General features: G+C 46.9%; 1 protein-coding gene across 5 annotated transcripts in view; it reads right to left on the reverse strand.

The window, feature by feature from the left end:
- Positions 1–17,936, reverse strand: part of SLC22A23 (solute carrier family 22 member 23) — a 113,643-nt gene extending 95,707 nt beyond the window's left edge. For 3 of the 5 annotated variants that reach the window (XR_005103478.1, XM_037382334.1, XM_037382333.1), the window contains exon 1: positions 16,518–17,905. Coding sequence is in view for 4 of the 5 variants with exons in the window: in XM_037382334.1 (XP_037238231.1) it covers positions 16,518–17,057 (540 nt within the window). In the remaining variant the exon portion in view is untranslated. Of the gene's footprint in view, positions 1–16,517 lie in introns of all 5 variants that reach the window. The other 2 variants (XM_037382335.1, XM_037382336.1) reach the window with 2 other exon arrangements.
- Positions 17,937–18,228: the final 292 nt, after the last annotated feature.

Genomic DNA, 18,228 nt, shown 5'->3' on the forward strand with positions numbered 1-18,228 from the left:
AGCTGGAGAGCCCGGCGCAGCCACACGACTCCTTGGGACAGCAGCCCCCACAGCGACATGTAACAGCTCAGAGTTCAGACAGGGGCTGGACCTCCGCTCTAATGCTATCCCTGACACCGAAATGACCCTTTCTGCCCAAAGGAAGAGAAGATGGACCATTTCAGGCACACCCCTGCTGCTGTTAGGGTATTGCCTCATTCCCATGGGAAAGACGGGAACAATAAGGTTTCTAGTGAGGCTTCCCTAAACTCCAAGACATTTTCCTCTGAGGCATTAAACCGAGTCTCAGATGAACGAGGCTGCACTCCTGGCTTTAGCCCAACACCCTCATTGCCCTCAGACATGTAACTTAATCTCTCTTATGTGTAAAGTGTGGATAGTACTATTATACCCTTGAATAAATGTAGGAAGACATGTTTGCTTGTGGTTTGTGAAGTGTTCAAATATTAATGGTAATGGGAGCCATACACATTTCATGAAAAATAAGTACAGCCAACTTTGGAGAGCCAGATACTCCACAATTGAAACTTAGGGGAATAAATGTCTGTTGTGTGTAATATAATAGCAGCAGCCCTCCTGACACCCGTAACTGAAGTTTCATGGCCAAAAATGTAGAGCAGAAGTGTGCAATTTATTTTCAAAAGTCAGATGCAACTTCAAGAGAAAGCTTCCCTCAAAAGAGCTCAGTTAAGTGCGCTGCACTTTTAAGCATTTCCATAACATACAGCCCTTCCACAAACAAGGCTAGCCCTGACTCAGCCCTCTGGTTCAACTTTGCAGGAGACATCCTCCCTGCAACACACCATCTCACCAAGAAGTATAGCACTTTTGTGGCCAAAAGAAATAAGCCAGCTTTCGGGCTCAGGTTTTTTTTAGTTAAATGTATTTTTGAGTTCCTCACTGCACTGACTTGTAGAAGTTGGGACATATATGTGTGATCCTCCAACCTACAGCTGAAGGCACTAAGGAACCAAAAGCAAGTAATACGAGCAAGTATTTTTCCACCAAAGAGCTATGAATTATTTGCAGCAAACAGCTCAACAAGGCAGTGAGAACTGCTCTCCAAAGATGCTGAGTTTTCAGAAGTGTTTAGCAAGTGGGGGAAATGCAACTCCTAGTATTTGCGATTACAGACCCAATCTCCAGTTAGCAAAGAAGAATATATGCCCAGACAAGCTGCAAACAAAACACAGTTTTCTGAGATATATATGAGCTCCAAGGTAGGCTTTCAGACGGTCCAGGTTTATTTTCACAGTCTAGAAGGTGCATACGCTGCTTAAAGCTGTGAAATACTTTATTTCTAGTTTTAATAAAATCAATTTGTTCTCTAGTCATATTTATACACGAACACTTTTTTAAAGGCTATCTCTACAAATTGTTAATTTTTACTTTTACTGTTGTCAGAGGAATGGTAATTTCACCCAATTGCAAAAAGAAAAAGCAGATAGTCTGGTGCCTTTTCATTTTCACAGCTTACTAATGCTAGTCAAAAGGTAGCCAGCCCTTGCACGAGGCCCGGGCAGAGAATGTGCACTGCCAGATTGCACATAGGTAAAAGTTCATGGATGGAAAACCCAAATCTCACGAAGGGCAGTTGTGAAATTTCAGGCCAGGACAACAGATGTCAAACTGGTTTTGCACACCGGCACACAGAGTAAGAGTTTAAAAGCAGAAGGAAAGTCAGTCTATCAGCACGCCCTTCAGTGGTGCCTATAATGCACCCACTCCTTTTGATAACTTATCTGCTAGTCACCATATGTTTGTTTGTTAAGGCTATTACCCAAGTCCCCAGCTGCTCTGAAAATAAAACCACGTATTTCCTTGCAAACCCTGCACTGGGCCCTTCCCTGCCCTGGGTTCAGCACTCGCTCTGCAGGCCGGGGTAAATCAGAGCTGGTCCCCAAGCCCACCAGCAGCTTCATGGGTGCTGACACACAACGGCAGCCCCTGCCCTTCCCCCAGCCTCTCGCTCTTAAAACCCCTCAGAACTGGTAAATACTGAAATATTTCAACAGTAGCTTTAGCACAAACTTCCAGAGAATCTGCCATAACCCCAAATTACTTGCTGAGTACTGAGAACTCCAGCACACCCCGGTTTCTCCTCTGGCAGCTGTCACAAACCAGAGAGGTCACTGTGAAGCCATTATCCCAAATAAATTCGGCAGGACAGTGGTGGGTGCCACCAGGGCATTTGACTGGCAAAGAGACAGAAAAATAAGGAGAAGACACAAAAGAAAAACATGGATGCTGCCGTCAAAAGCAGCCTGAGTTAAAGATGACATTAATAGGACAAAATACATATTTAATAACTAGCATATAGTCCCCACCCATCTAACACAGCAGAGAGCAAACCAGCAAGGCTTTGTCATGCTGAAAGTGCAGGAATTTTTCCAGAGACCTATGCTGCCCCTTCCCTTCCCCAGAGAAAAGCCAAAGGCAGGGGTCTGTAGCCTCAGCTTTGAAGACCTAGAAATAAACAGCAAACATTATATAGCATCTGCATGGCCTTTCCCCATACATACACCTGGGCTCGGCAGTGCGGAGTGTATTGGACATGCCCACACGGCATGGCTGTGCCCGGAGCCTCAGCAGGTCTGGCTGTAAGTGCCAGTAGTTTCACCCCACAAACACGACACTCGGGTTTGCTCCACAGGGAAAGGGGTGACAGGTTTCCGTGTCCCTGCAGAACAAAGCGCTGGCTGGGCAGCACCGATGACAGTTCAAGTGGCACCCCAAGCAAGTCTGCCCTGGGAGGAGGCTGGACAGTAATCCTCTCCCATCTCTTACAAAAGGTAGGATGCACTGGGGGACCATCAAATCCTGTAACTGCTCTGGCTGAACCCCCTGGTGTCCCCCTTGGGAGTTAACAGCACTCAGCCTGAGGGAAGGATGCTGCTAAATTTACAGTGCTTCCTGGGATTTCTCTTTGTGTCCCTGAGTTTTGCCTGTCTTTCTGTCCTCCATCTCCATCTCCTCCTAATGCAAAGATCTGATTTTCTCACTAAATAAATAGGACTGTATTGTTACGCTATAACATATATAACAATAACTAACTCACTAAATAAATAGGACTGTATTGTGCTGAAACAAAAATAACTGTATATAAAGTTTGCCGGTGGAAAGGGAACATTTAAACAAGAAAAGCTTCTTTTTTTAATAGCAGTACAGCAATGTAGAGAATTTGCCACCTATGCGGATGTGCAATATATTGCAAGCGGTTTTTTTTCATGTTGTGACAGCATTGTCAAAGCTTAAGGAGTCACACCTTCAGGATCCTAATGTTTAACTGATACCAATGAGTCACCACCTGTGCTGTGAGTCACTCCGCTTCCCATCAACACGGAGGACTCTCTGAAACATGAGGTGCTTCAAAGGACATCTGGCAAAAGGTAAACGCACCCAAAAAAAGCGACCATTCTGTAACTTCTTTACGAGGAGTGAAAATCTGGAAAGAGCTCATGCAGCGAGCTGGTATTTGCACTGAGGTTAAGTTATAAAAGTTGCAAATGTAAAGCCTGCTGCGTGTTTGCTACTGCAAAGACACACTGTCTCAATGAAGAGGTCCTGCCTTGCAAGCACTTGTCCTCCAGAGGCCATAATGCTGTCTATGGCATCTAAGCACACTGAATACTCACTGCAAAAAGGTCATAGTAAGATGCCTACCAAGGATTAGGGTTCTTCTACCTTCACCCTAACTGCATGGAAAAGTGCAAGGCAGACCCTTCTGTCCTAAAAAGAGCAAAGAGATGGGAGGAGAGACGCTCTGGTCCAACACTCGCCTGGAGCCTGGTACAAAGAGCCCACGAGAGGGGAGCTGGATATGCACACCTTCTCCCCACACTGCGGGTTTGCAGTCCATTTGCAGTGACTGATGCCCAGATCACTGCTGAGAGCAAGCCAACCCTTCCCCAAGCAGTCTGTGGGTGGACCATGGCCGTGCTCCCACTGCTCTCTGCATTGGTTTGAGCAGGAGGAGACCGGAGGGTCGCTCACGCTGCTGCCTTGGAAGGCCCTGAGCCAGGCACGAAGCTGCACCCTCAATCCTTCCCCAGTCAGGCAGCTGCACTGGCCCTTGCAGACTCTTGTCCTGAGGCACATGACGTGCTCGACACACCACACGTGGCCTCTTGGACCTCTGGAGAAAAGATCCCACTCCGGGATCCCTAGCCTCTACATATCACACACCACAGCTTACCGCAGCAGCCCCAAACACCTCCTGGGGAAGAGCCACAAGCTGCACTGCACATTAGATAGCAATTTTAAGACCAGTTCATGAAAATAAGAATCTATCATTTGTCACTGAGGTGACATGTATGTCAGACCTCATCTTTCTTAGTTCCTCTCCTTCCTGCTTCATCTTTTTATAACCAAACCTTGTCAATTTTCCCTGCACAGCACTAGAATCCATCTTCTATATAAATACCTAATCTAGTAAAAGTTTAAATTTATGATGCCTTCAGATTCTCTTAGTGTTTTCCCCAAAAAAATACGAACCACAAAGATGTTTTTAAGAAGAATAATTTAAAAAGTTATGCTTTTTATACAACATATGTAAGACAAAGCAAGACAGTCTCCAGGTACTTGCTCCTGGAGGAAAAGCTCCAAGTCAGCAGACCAAGCACTAAAAAAAAAAAAAAAACCCCAAATAACTACAAAAGAAAAAAAAAATTTAAAAAATCAGTATTTCTACTATAATGTATCTACTACTAACTAATGCCTTTTCCTAGTACTAAACTATCCAAGTAGTACTCATAGTTGCAGCCCCAGGAGACCACTGTAGCAAAATTTCCTTCCAGGCTGCTACAGGACAATATTGCTCCCTTTCTCAACCCCCAGCCAAAGATGACACTGGCTGCATTTTTAACTTTAAAGAATGTGTACAAGTTCCAGAAAGTGGTATGACGCTCAACTCTACAGAAAATAACTGTGCAGTTAAACCTCACTAAAGAGGCTGCAGGAGGAATCTCCCAGAGGGATGTGCCAGCACAACTACAACACTTGGGAGTTGGGATGGTTTTATTGCCACAGGTGTCTCTATCTCACTCTCAGCCATGGCAACAACAGAGCATTTAAACTATTTAACCTTCAAGGTTCAGAGTAAGAATGCCTCTCCTTTGAGATCACAGCTGGGCAAAGCACTCCCTGTTCTGTATTTTAAATGTTGATAAAGCCAAGAAACAAACACCTGGCATTTTTTTGACCACCAGTATAGCCAGCTGGGTGCATCAAGAAGGTCACATTTCAAAATGGGGACATTAAGAAGAGTAAAAAATATAAAACCAAATAATCCTGGAAGACTTGAGAAGAAGGTGTAAAAACGAATGATTTCCTCTTTCTTTGACCAGCCACATTCAGAACCAAACATCTCCCATCTACATCTTTCCTTACTTTTTTATCAGACACATCTGGACTTACCTGGAAAACAGAAGAGTCATTAAAAAAAAACCCGAACAAGTACATCCACAAGACAGACAACAAACCAGCCATTGAAAGGTTTTGTTGTTTTCTCTGAACGGCCACTGTAAGTGGCATACATCACCTGCACTGGAATGCCTCAACTCACACCACAGCCAACACCTGACTTTTAAGCTACTTCCCCTCTGCGTGACACTAGACCTCCAAGTGCTGAGCACATCTAACTTTCTTCAGCTTTATTGTAAGTGGATGCTTTTGCTGAAAAAGAAGAAAAAACCCCAACCAAACGAAAAACCCCAAACCTCTGACCAGTGTCTGAGTGCTTAGGGCCTCTTAAGATAAATCCTTCTAAAATAAATTTCTACTGAGCAAGTACACACTGGTATTTTGATATGTTTATAACCATCCGAGTTTGTAAGAACTTTTACTCAGGTAGCAAAAGAGATACTGTTGGTACCAGAGTATCACCTTTTGCTCAACATCTGCCTCCTTCCTCTTCCCAAGAAAACTCAGGTCCCTATTCCCATGCACTGGAGCTTGCTAACTCAATAGAAGCGAGGGATTGTCCTGTTTGGCTTCTTATCCAATTCATTTTTCTTACAGCACTTTCATTCTCAGAAACCAGTAAACCATTGCTAACCATGGCAGGCACCTGGCAGGGAAAGCTGAAGCCCAGGAAAAAAATCACTTGTGAACAGTGAACACAAGGTGACCTACATAGAAATGGTCAGGTTGCTTTAACTACAGCCATGACTGACGGCCTGGGCAACGTACCATTTGGAAAAAATCAAGCAAAGAAACTACTTTTGACTAGTACCACAAAGCCAAAGGTTTTGGGGACCTAAGGAGGGGAGGGGAGAGAGAGAGGGGAGAGGGTGTGTGAGCCAGAGGACACATGCTTAGCAGTCTTCCAAGAAAGATATAATTAGATTGTGCAGCATCATATGAAAGCAGTTTCATATACCTATGAAAACAGTTTCCATCCTCACAAAAGAGTACAGGACTGCACAGCTGTGGACTTCACAAATTTCCCTGGTTTCTGAACCAGAAACTAATGGTTTGTGAAGTTTAACGTGGTTCAAGCTGCTGAAATAATTCCTTCAAACCTGCGTTTTCTGATATGCATGACTTTGCTGTGAAATTTCCACATTAATTTTTGAAGTGAATATTCTTTAAGACTGGTATTTAAGCCTTTAAAAACAAAGCACTTGGTGCCACACATCACTGTGTGAACACTGACACATAAAATGGCACTTCCTCCTGGTTTGCAAACTCCAGTTCTGTCACGAAGGTGGGACACCTAAGGCACAGGTTGTGTCAAGCTGCTTGCAAACAAGAGGCAGAGATACGCTGCCTTCTATATTAATTCATTCCAGAAACTAGTTGGTCCCCACTACACCCCGCAGGGCGACGCTGTCCTGCTCACACCCGGTATGTGCACGCCCCGTTCCCACCCCCGGCAGCAGAAAGGTGATGCTGACAGAAGGGTGCGTAACTGGGCATCTCCTGTCTGCATCCACGGAAGCAGCTCCAGACTGCCAGCCAAGCTGCACCGCGCACATCTGCGTGCCCTGTGTCATATCTAACACCTTTCAGTCCTGGTTCACCTGTAAGAGATCTCCCCAGTGTGGTGAGATGGCTCAAGCAACACTGCAATTGCAAAACAAGCCCAAAACTTCAAATATGCAAAAGGACACAAATCAACTTTGTTTCAGAGTGAGGAAACAAACTTGGAAAAGACTCTAAATTGAACACTTGGCACTACATTATTCCTTAGTCTATGCCATAAGCAAAAAAGACCCTCCAAGCTAACCACCAAGCACATCAGCAGAGTCCCAAGATAATGAGATGCTACCTAAAACACTACAAAACTGGAAAAAGTTTCATCTACCCTTTAACTTCATGTTTTAATCAGGAGCAATTAGATCTTCTGTTCCCAACCCTGTTCTCATCACAGATCTGTTACTTTTCCCCACTGGGACAGGGAAGAAGGAAGTTTGCTAAGTAAATAATCATCACTAATATGGTAACAATTAAAATATGATTTGTTAATCATATGACAGTCTTCTGAATACTCAACATGATTAAATCAATTTTAGTAGCATCCATATACCACCCACTTCATCATTATTTCTTTTATTTTCAGTAGCAGGAGTTCCCTTCATTCTGAGACATTTTGATCTTCTCCAGCCTTCACCCTCCCCAGATTAGTCAACTAACTTGTTTCTCATCTGATGAGATCTGCTTCGCTTTTTCAGCTCCGTAATGTCATTTAATATCAAAGAGTTGGGAGATACAAAAACTTCCTTGCAGCTTTCATGAACACTATATTAATAATTTTCCAAAGAGCAGGATCAGGATCATCTCTCTTTTATATCTCTTTGCTGCAATTAAGTATCCTTTCTACACATATTCTGACATCATTAGGAGCCAATGTCACAAAACTGACTTTAATTTTAAACCTGTTCTTTGCTCTAAGTCCCATAGCTGTTTGCCTCCTTCCGGCTGCACGAAAAGACCAGAAGTAACAACACCCATCACTAGGACTGAAACACAGAAAAATGTTTTTAGTGCCAGCCTTCAGTTTCCAGCTGACAGCAATCCTTATTGTTAAGGAAGTATGTGGTGCTGGGACTGACCTCACAACCAAACTAAATAAGAAGTTAAACTAGTTATCAGCTTTGTATTTAGAAGAGGTCTAAGCACTGTAAATAGAAGGCATACGTAAAAAAGCCCTAACATTTTAGTTAAATATTAACATTTGCTATCATCTGATCATGGAAAACAAGTTAACACTTTGAGGACTGGTATTTTTAAGGCTGCCAAAGCCACACGTGTGTAAAACATACTGCACGTGCACAGCCTTGAGCGGGCCGACATGGCAAAACCTAATTTACTGCCTTATTGGGCCTTTTTAAAAATCAGAGGGTAGGGGGTGTGTGGAAATTGAAAATGTCAAGCATGACATAAAACTCTGAAATGGAGAAGGGGGAAGGAGGAGACAAGAGGACAAAGCCATTCTTCACGAGAAATACTTGCTCAAAGTCACCATAGATAAAAAGATCAGACACCTTAATTTTGACATGCAATTATTGCTGCCATGACCCTGCCCTCTCATCATTTGAAGACTACAGCTATTATAACTCAGGGAAGGAGGAGAGGGAAAAAAAAAAAAAAAAAAGAAAAAAAAAAAAGAGGGTCTAGTATTAATTCAGACTTAAATAAATATAAAGGGGAAGGAAGAAAAGAGAAAAATATTCCACTTGTTTTACAAATCAAATATAAAACAGGTCAACAGGTCTGTCAAGCTTGTATTGTTCTAGCAGACAATGTTTTACATGGCCCTGGGAGACAGAACAGTGGAAACGGTCTTATAGTTTAATTTACATTCCCTATCCTTAATAATATTTGTAGGGTGGACATTGCGACACTGTCTACACATTCATGAACTTTGGTCTGGAGGCCAGGAAGAGACCAGGCAGCTCCAGAGTGCTGGAGAGAAACAGGGAGACAGTCCTTGAGCCAAAATGAACTCTCCCACAACTGTCTGGAGCCAAAAAACCTTTTCCAGGAAATAAGACCACCCTGCTCTGAAAACAGAGCACAGGAATAACAATAAATCACATGCTGCGGGACAAGGCAAACACCACTTCCCCACATCTAACATGTAGCATTCCTGATTCTGCTGGCTTTGCTACTTGGGGATCGAGATGGGTGTCCCAGAAACAAGTATCAGGATATATTTGCCCATTTAATCATATGTTCTTGTGTTTCTGTAGAACAACCGGCACTTGTGCCAAATTGAAAGACAAAATAAAAAAACTTTTGTACTACACATTGAATTTTCCTCCTGGGGAAGAGATGTGTTAAAAAAAAAAAAAGCCTTCTCTTACAGGAAGGAGCCCCAGGCACCCCTTCACCCCTCAGCAGTTTTGCAATTTTGCCCTCTCCCACTGCAGGGAACAGGAGCAGACCTACTTGCACATTCCCAGCAGGTATGATGTGGCTGGGATCAGCGGGAGCTACTCCATGCCTACATGAATCATCGCTGTCTGCCAGGTTTTACAGGCTGGTGGCACGGCAGGCTCCGCAGCACCTACACTGGGAATGGGCCAGCACAACTCCAGTATGGCGCTGAGCAGTTACCAGACACTGACATTGGTCTTGCCTGGATGCCTCCACAACACATCCTGATGACATGTTCCAGAAGGGTCTTAAACTCTTCTCTTTCCTTTAGGTTCCTTCCTTCCCACTTGGCTTTAAAAGAGAATTCAGAGGGCACACAAGGTCATCTGCTGTTCAAAAGTCAGCTAGGAAAAAAACAAAAACCTAAATTGCATTACAGGAGCTAAGCACACATTTCAGAGTTGAGGTGAGCAGAGCCCAAGAGAAGCTGCTCTGAGAGGATTCAGTGCAACACCTGAACACTGCACTGCTGCAAAGCTGCAGCATCCTCCTGTGACAGCATTCCCTGATTTTCTACGCATCGTCTACAGCAAACCCCACTCCCTTCCTCTACACCCAGACCTCAGCCTAATTAATTCCGCAGTTACTGGCGGGTAACCCAACGCCAGCCAGGCTGTGCTGCAGAAGAGGAGGAGGAGAGAGTAGGAAAGGGGAGGGAGCAACTGTCCCAAGCAGGGATGCCAGGTAGCACGGAGGGGAAACAAACAGACTGAGGAGGGGGAAACAGACTGACGTGGGAAAAAAAAAGACAAGGTACACAACAGCTCTGACACCCTTTCAGCACTTTCTCAATTTAGCAGCTCTCTAGAATTTATTTGGAAAACCTTAATTTAAGACTTTGCACCATTAGTATGGCCAAAAGTTTATAAGTTAAGGAAAACCGTAAAGTCCCATGCCATTCCAGATATTATTTCATTTAAAAAAACCCGAACACCTTCATGTTTGGCTGCCTGTAATCCTCATCTTAACGTTACCATCAGAACTGACTCCAAATTAGATGCCTTCCTCTGTGACAAACGCTTTGAGAAAAACATGAGGTCATGTTTTTGTAATGGCACTCTTGTAGCCAGAGTAAGAAGAGGTAAAACTGTTGGTGCACTTCAGAAATTCAGTTTTAGACCGCATTAGCAGCTGGTAAACATACACCGTAGCCTGCAACTTCTGCCACAGCATGGGCAGGGTCTGTATATTTAAACTTAATGACGGAGATACAATGTGTGTTAGGGAGTGGAAACACAAACAAATAGAACCCCAACCATTTCAAACATCACATCCATCCAGGAAAAAAAAAAAGCAGTTGTTTGACATACATACAGAAAATGAGGAATATGAAAGACTCAATAGCAAGTCTTGGAAAGCTGAGAATGACTTTTAAGATATTTCAATACAAAATTACCTTCCTGGAGGATCACTGTTAGTTCTAACAATACTAGAAATTGTTTGTGGTAGGCTGAAATCAGATTCCTGTATGTGAGACGCTTTATCTTAAGGGTGCTAATAAACATTAACTCTATGTACATGCCTCTAGTGAAAAAAAATAATCCATACCAGATAGGGAACCTGAGACTACTTGAGTTCTGACGTCAGTATCGGTCTTAACCCAGTCTGTTTTCTAGACCAACTGCTTCAAACTTTTTTGGCCCATACATAACACCAGCCTCAGATAAATAAAAACAGTACCCAGGCTCACTAAACAAGTATTTGTGCGTGGCGATATCACATTTGGTTCTCTCAAACATCAGGCAATTTGCTGTTTGTGGGCAGGCAGAGGACAGTTTCTCACCACTGAGAAATTGCAGGCAGGTCCTGTTCCCAAAACATCCCCTTCCTTCACACAACTTGGCTGGAAACTTGCCCTGTTGTTTTAGGGTGTTGTTCACCAGCACCCTGATAACTGGGAGCCTCCATCACCGTGTGCGGTGTGTGTACGGGCAGCCACACGGCAGCTGCAGCGGGACGGGCTGTCAGCTCTCCTTGCTCCCTCTTTAACAAAGAGGTTTCTCAAGCCTGCAAGTGCTCAGGCCAGGAACTCCTCATCAGCTAACTCACAGAGGAAAGGAGGGGAAAAAAAAAAGAAAAGTTTGGGATCTCTTCCATAGATGATGAAGCCATAAAAAAATTGTAGTAGACATTTGCTCTGGTCTGCCCAGATTTCTGGATACCTCTGATCACAGGGACTCGTTGACCTCCAGCACCCATTCGAAGCAGACAGTAATTTCAAAGCCTTGCCTAAAAGAAATTTAGAAGTCTTTCCACCCTTTGCAAGTGTCTGCCTTGCAGGTCTCTACACCTCTTTCAATCTGCAGAAGGGAATCAAAGGTGTGGGTGACACACTGGTTTTGATCTTGCTGCATCTGACCCAACCACTGCGCTGGGTACCGTAACTCAAGGACTTCATTGATTCGGGACTAGGTAGAAGCCAGTCAGCCAGGAACCAACACTGACAGGACAAATCCTGGCAGTTGCAGGGGGGGCAGGGGGAAGAGAAAGAAGCATCAGCATTTCTGAAGTCTCTTTGCAGAGACCAGCCAGCTGGAGGATATGCAGAAACAGGTGAGATTCCAGGCACAAATGGGAGGCAGTAAGGGTAGAACAGCTCTTACTTTGGGAAGGACCTCATTAGAGTGATCCCTTCAAATTAATTAGGAACTAGACTCTGAAAGTTTACTCGAATTGCACACCTATCCCCTACCCCAAGAAACATCACCCCACAAGCAGTGCCAAACTTATACATTTATCATCACTATTACCACACAGAGATTTTTTTGTTGTACCATTTCTGGCTACTTGCAGATACCTGCAATAATCCCATGAGACATCACCACGGTCTACAGCACATGTCATTGCACAGAGCCAATTCACTTCATTAACCCAGCAGAAAAACCCAGAAAAGAGATGATGTTAATAACAACAATAATAGTAATCATAATAACAACAACAACAATAATAATAATAATGTGTTTAAAGAGTGAGTTTTCTACCAGGTTAGCAAGCCGAATCAGCTCAGGCATGTCCAGGGAAGTGCCAGAACTGCCAGAAAAGCAAGGGAAAGAAAGGCTGGTAGGGCACAGAAGCAAAGAGCATCACATCACAGCCCAAACAGATCCAACTTCACACCAAGACAGCACTGCATGGCAGCGCTGCCCCTGGACCATTTGGCTCTCCCGAATTAAGCTCCACTTTTTCAGAGGGGACAGTTTGCTAGAGGCTCAGCCAAACTGGCAGAAGAATGATCTAATCAGTGGCAAATAGGTAAAATGATGGCACGTTACTTGGGAAAGAAGATGACTCAACCTAAATCAAGCGGGAAGTTGAGAGCCAAGAGAACAGCATTGCAGCAAAACAAGGCATCTGGAGCAGAAGGGCAGCCACAAGAGGAATTCCCTTGTGACTAGACATGAAATATTATTACAGAATTGCTCTGAGTGATTAAAACACAGCCCTCAACTAACCACTTCCCTCTATGCCACCCCCAAGAGGTGGAATGATCTGGAATGCTGTGGGTGCACACTGAGGGATGCTGTGCCATCAACCGCTGCAATTTAATCAAGCCTCAGTCCTTGCCCATTGTCAGCTTTTGGTGTCCATTACACAAATTAGCATTTAGAACTACAAACCACCCCACCGCATAATGGCATGATGTGATTGAACACAGCAGACAGGTCATCCTAGTAACTGAGGGAAAAAACCAACAGCCATCAGTCCTGTAACTAAAAGCCTCTGTGAAAACTTTGCCCCAAGATTACAGCTGGCTTTGCAGATGATCAGAAGCTCCAGGCACTAAAGGAGTTGAGTGAGTTAGAAAGGTCCCTGCTGAGTACACACTCCAACCTCCTGCCAGGCTTCAACGCTATGTTATGTTTAGTTAGCATTAATGCAACAACCAACATAATGACAATAATTTACTTGAAGTATCACTTTGCAAATGGGTAAAATAAGACCGTAGGTTTTCCCACGGCAAAAAAGAAGAGTATTTCTCAGCATCCTTCCTTTGGACTGTGGCAAGATACATAGGCCATTTAAAAGACAATTCTGGGTTTTTTTACTAGCCTTTTGCCTAAAGGCTAGCTCAGGGTACATATCTCAAACAATACACATGTGCTCTGTTTATAGCAGTGTGGTAATGGCGATGTTGTGATAAAAAACAGGTGAAAATCCTCAAATAAGCATTTAGCAGTGAAAAAAGCCTTACAAGCGAATTGTCCTAAAGGAAAATATTTATGTACAAACCAAGCTAAAGTCCAAGATTTATGTACCAAGTCAGGGCATTAGCTCAGATGGGTGATTTAATATGGCCACTGGAATCCCTGTGGTTAAATTATGCATCTGACCTCTTCGCTATATGTATTTCAACAGCGTTAAATAATAAGCAGTACGCCCTTTATTACCATTTCCAGTTCTAATGACTGGCAGCACTATAAAAAGTACCGTTCCCAGTGACTCAGTCAAGGAGGTCAGGACAGTGGCAGCACCAAGCGTGGCAATGCCACTCTTCAAGGAAGGTGCAATGCCACCCTTGGCTCCAGCGAAGACTCAAGGAGAAGCGGGGCTAAGCAAAGCACAGCTGGAAACAGCAAAACCTCCACTACATCAATCCCAAGCATGACACAGGCTAGAAGAAAAAGGGCATCAGGGAAGGGAGAGCTGAGAAAGCCTGGACAGAGAAGCACCAGCTGCTGAAGGGTACCTGTAGGAGAGTGGATATGGAGACAGTGAAACTTCACACAGTTTAAGGACAGCTATCTGCTCCCAAGGAACAGGGGACAGTGACATCTCACACGCACATATATGAACAAAATGCAGAACGGGAAATATGCTTTGTGCTAAATAACCACAATTGTTTCATTGTTTCTGAAGACGATGCAACAATGGAGCACCCAGCAGTGATTATCTTGGACTGCTGAAGATAAGAACAAGGGGATTTACTGGCAAAACAGAAGTGCATTTTTTATTAATATACTTTTGGCTCTCTTTACAATATTTCAATATAACCCTGGCTACTATACAGATGACCGTATTTTAGACTAAGATTTAATAAATCTCTATTTAGAAAGATGAGAACATTGCATAATACATTACAGAAACAGATGTATTTTTGAGGGGACTTAAGGGAGATCTGAACATCCAGTCTTCTGAATTTATCCAGGGCTGCTCCTTCTCACAAAGGACAGCAAGATGCATGTAAGAGAAGTCAGCAGTTACGAGAATTGCTCCCACAGTATCAGAGCTCCTGGGGGTTTATAAGAAAGGAAGTCCAAATTAAGCTACACTGATATTCTGCCTGGGGTTTTCCTCTTTCTTCATTAGGATAAAAACAGACAACACACCCACCCAGAAAACCCCCAAAACAAACCCAAAGCACAAACGAAGCAGGAATCCTGACCCTGAGAAAACAGCCTAATTATAATTTAGCAGGATTACAAATCAAAGCAAAAAAGCTGCCAAGTTTTTTGAAGTAAGCATACAAAAAAATAAAAACTCTACACTGGAAAAACCCGTAGTCTCAAAAGACGGCTATTTTTCTTTCTAATAGAAAACAAGACAGCAGGGACCACAGATGTTTATTTATCCCTTAAAATTGATCTGCCCTTTACCACAAGTTCTTCCAAAGAACGCTTTTTTTTATTGTTTTTAAAGAAGCATGCAAGATAGCAAACTAACTCTCCCTCGACCTTTTGTGGCCAACTTGATGACGACCTTCAAAAGATTCAAACATTAAAAAAAAAATTCTTTTACAGTGTCACTAAAAAGAAATATTTCAAGATCATTTTTTGCGCTTAAGCATCAGCATTAAACCCTAAAACACATGAATAGCTCAGTCCTAGTTATAAACAGAAGAAAATATGCCTCTCAAATGTCAAATTTCATTATTCACTGCTACATCACCAACCATTCAAGTCCACCATGTGCCTGTATTTTTCTCATGAAAGGCGTGTAGCTGGATTTTTTTTTTAAAACATTCTGGGTTCAAGGTTTTGAGGGATTTGCATTACCTGCTTTTTCCCTGCTGCACATGCTTTCAAGGCACACAAGAGAAACTGAAATGATTTTTCAATGATTAAATATGAACACATGCTGGCTGACCAAAGCACAACTGCACTGGTCATCTGATTATTGCTGCAATTCTTTCTCCCAGCTAGATAAACACAGTTAATCTAAAACACTGCTCTCAGGCAGGAAGTAATTTTTGCTGATCTCAGGGAGGGGGTCTTGAGATTAAGGGAACTACTTTCCTGGTATAACAGTTGCATTTTACATTTCCAAGAGCTCCAGTTGCTTGTCAATACCAACGAGGCCCATCCACAGCTGGCAGGGCTTTCGCAGGGCCGGTACCATAAACATGCAAAAGCTTTCAGGTGAAAAGGCAGGCGTGTTTTTGCATGCACTACTCAGCAAATATAAAGTAAGAGCAGAAAGCGGCGCATTCCTCCTCACTAGAAATTTTCCACCTTAGCCATTACATTAGGAAACACAAAACAGCAGTATGCACTTTCTGCCTCTGGAGGACAACAACTTGTGTGAGACATTTCTTCTTTTATTGCTCTACCAAAACAGTTATCAAGGGAATAAGTACAAAACGAGAAGGATTTGGCAGAACTTTGTCTCATTTTCCTCCCAACAGTGACCACCTCATCAGCATCCCCAAAAGTCAACCTGGTTTTTGGTTTGTGCGGCTGGTTTGGTACGCTTGCACAAAGATGAGCGATATCACAACCACAGCCTTCTCCACAAGCCTTTCCCCTCGCAGTGGCGATACTGGCCCGCAGCATCTCTTCCGCAGATGCCCACGTCCCGAGACGGCAGGCCAGCTGACACCGCTGGGATCCCCAAGAGCCACCGGGAACTCTATTCCAGGATCTAACTTTGCAGCTCAGTGCCGCAGCCAGCACCCAGGTACAAACCCACCGGCCGGACGCCCAGGGAGGGAAAGGATTACGGGGATGCAGGACTCGCTCCTGGCGGGAGGGTGACCCGCGGGGTGCCTGATGGACAGGCAGATCCGCATCGCCTCCAGCTGTGCCCCTCGCCCTGGGGACACACACTACACAGGGGGTGCCAAGGGGTGCCGGGGGAGGGCCGGGGGGGTCCGCGAGGGCTGGACGGGGAGCGGGGCTGAGGGAAGCCGCCTGTCTCACCTTGCTCACGACGTTTTGGACGAGGCCGGCTCGGATGCGGTAGTGCCACTCGTGGCAGTCGCACTCGCTGGCGTTGCCCCCCGCGGGGGTGGGCAGCCCGGGCGGGGGGAAGATGCTGCCGTTGCCGCTGCGGTTGGCGTGGCCAGGCGCCAGCGACCCGCTCCAGTTGCCCTGCCCGTCCGCCTCCCGGCACCAGAAGTCGGGCTGGTCCAGGAGGAAGGAGTCCGAGAACTTGCTGAAGCCGATGAAGAGGGCCGGCACCCAGGTGAGCAGCACCAGGGTCCGCTGGTACCCGCCGCCCAGCCCCCCGAGGAAGGGCAGCACCGAGCCGTCGTAGTCGAGGAGCAGCGGGCTGCAGGCGGCGGCGGGCGGCGGTGGCAGCACCGGCACCGCCTGGATCTCGGCCCCGGCGGCGCTGGCGGGGGGCGGCCCCGGGGGGGCGGCGGCGGCGCCCCCCCCCACGGCCCCCGGCACCGAGCCGTTCTCCTCCGGCAGCGGCCGGCCCCCGCCGCCCGCCTCGCGGCGCCGGTCTATCGCCATCCAGCCGCCCGGGGGGGCTCACATAGGGGGGGGCTGGGGCAGCCCCGGCTCCTTCGCGAGTCCTTCCCTCCCGCTCCTCCGCGCACACACACCTTGCAACGTAATCTATCGCACACACGCTCCCAGCCGGCGCCGGCAGGATACGGATGGGGGAGGGAGGGAGGAAAGGAGGGGAGGAAGGAGAGGGGCGAAGAAAGGGGGGGGCACCGGGCGAGCCCCTCGCTCGCTCCCCTTCTCACCCGCACCCTGCGGCCACGAACCGCTGCAGCTGCCGGCGGTGCCCCCCCTCCCCTCGCCTGTGCGTCAAGCTGCACTCATCCCAGCTCTCCCTTCCCCCCTCCGAGAGGCACCGCCGAAAATAAAAGGAAGGATCCAGCCGGATCCGAGCATGCAATGGGCCAAAGCGGGGGAAGAAAAGGGAGGAAAGAAAAAAAGAAAAAGAAAAAACAAACCAAAACCCCAAACCAACCGAACACAAAACACCCTGCGAACCAAACCCTGCAACAACAAACCAAGCAAAACCGGTGCAGCAAGGCTGTACGAACACGCCTCCTCTCCCGGTTTTGGTGAGGAGGAGGAGGAGGAGGGAGGGAGGAGAGGGAAGGCAAAGGAAGGAGGAGAGGAAAATAACAGCTCCCGACGCGGCTTCCCCGCTTCCCGCACAGCTAAGGGTCCCCCCCCGGCCGCGGCAGCAGCGGCGGCGGCAGCCCCCAGCACCCCCCCGCCGGCCCCTCGCAGCCCCCCGTCCCGCACATCTGGCTCTGCAGCACGGGGCCCCGCCGGCCCCTCCGCGGCCCGGGCTGCGGGGACCGCCGCCGCCGTGCGCCTCCCGCCGCAGCCCGCTGGCCGCACCTTCCGAGGCGGGCAGCCCGCCCGGCCCGCGCCCTCCAGCTCCCGGCAGCCCCCACCTGCCGGCCCGGCCCCGCCGCCGCCCCCCGCTCCGCCCCCGCCGTGCCGGGCGGCCCCGCACCTGCTCCCGCCGCGCCGCCGGCCCGGCCCGGCCCCCTGCAGGGACCCGCCGCCGCCGGGGGCGGGACGGCGCCGCGGGGCGGGGAGGGCGCGGGGCGGCCCCGTGCGGGCTCCGCGCCGCCCCGCGGCCGCGCACCGCTCCGGCGGGCCAGGGCCGGGGGAGGGCAGGGCGAGGGCCGGGGCCGGGGCGCGCCCCCCCGCA

This window comes from Falco rusticolus, chromosome 3, assembly GCF_015220075.1.
Source record: "Falco rusticolus isolate bFalRus1 chromosome 3, bFalRus1.pri, whole genome shotgun sequence".
Taxonomy (NCBI): Eukaryota; Metazoa; Chordata; class Aves; order Falconiformes; family Falconidae; genus Falco; species Falco rusticolus.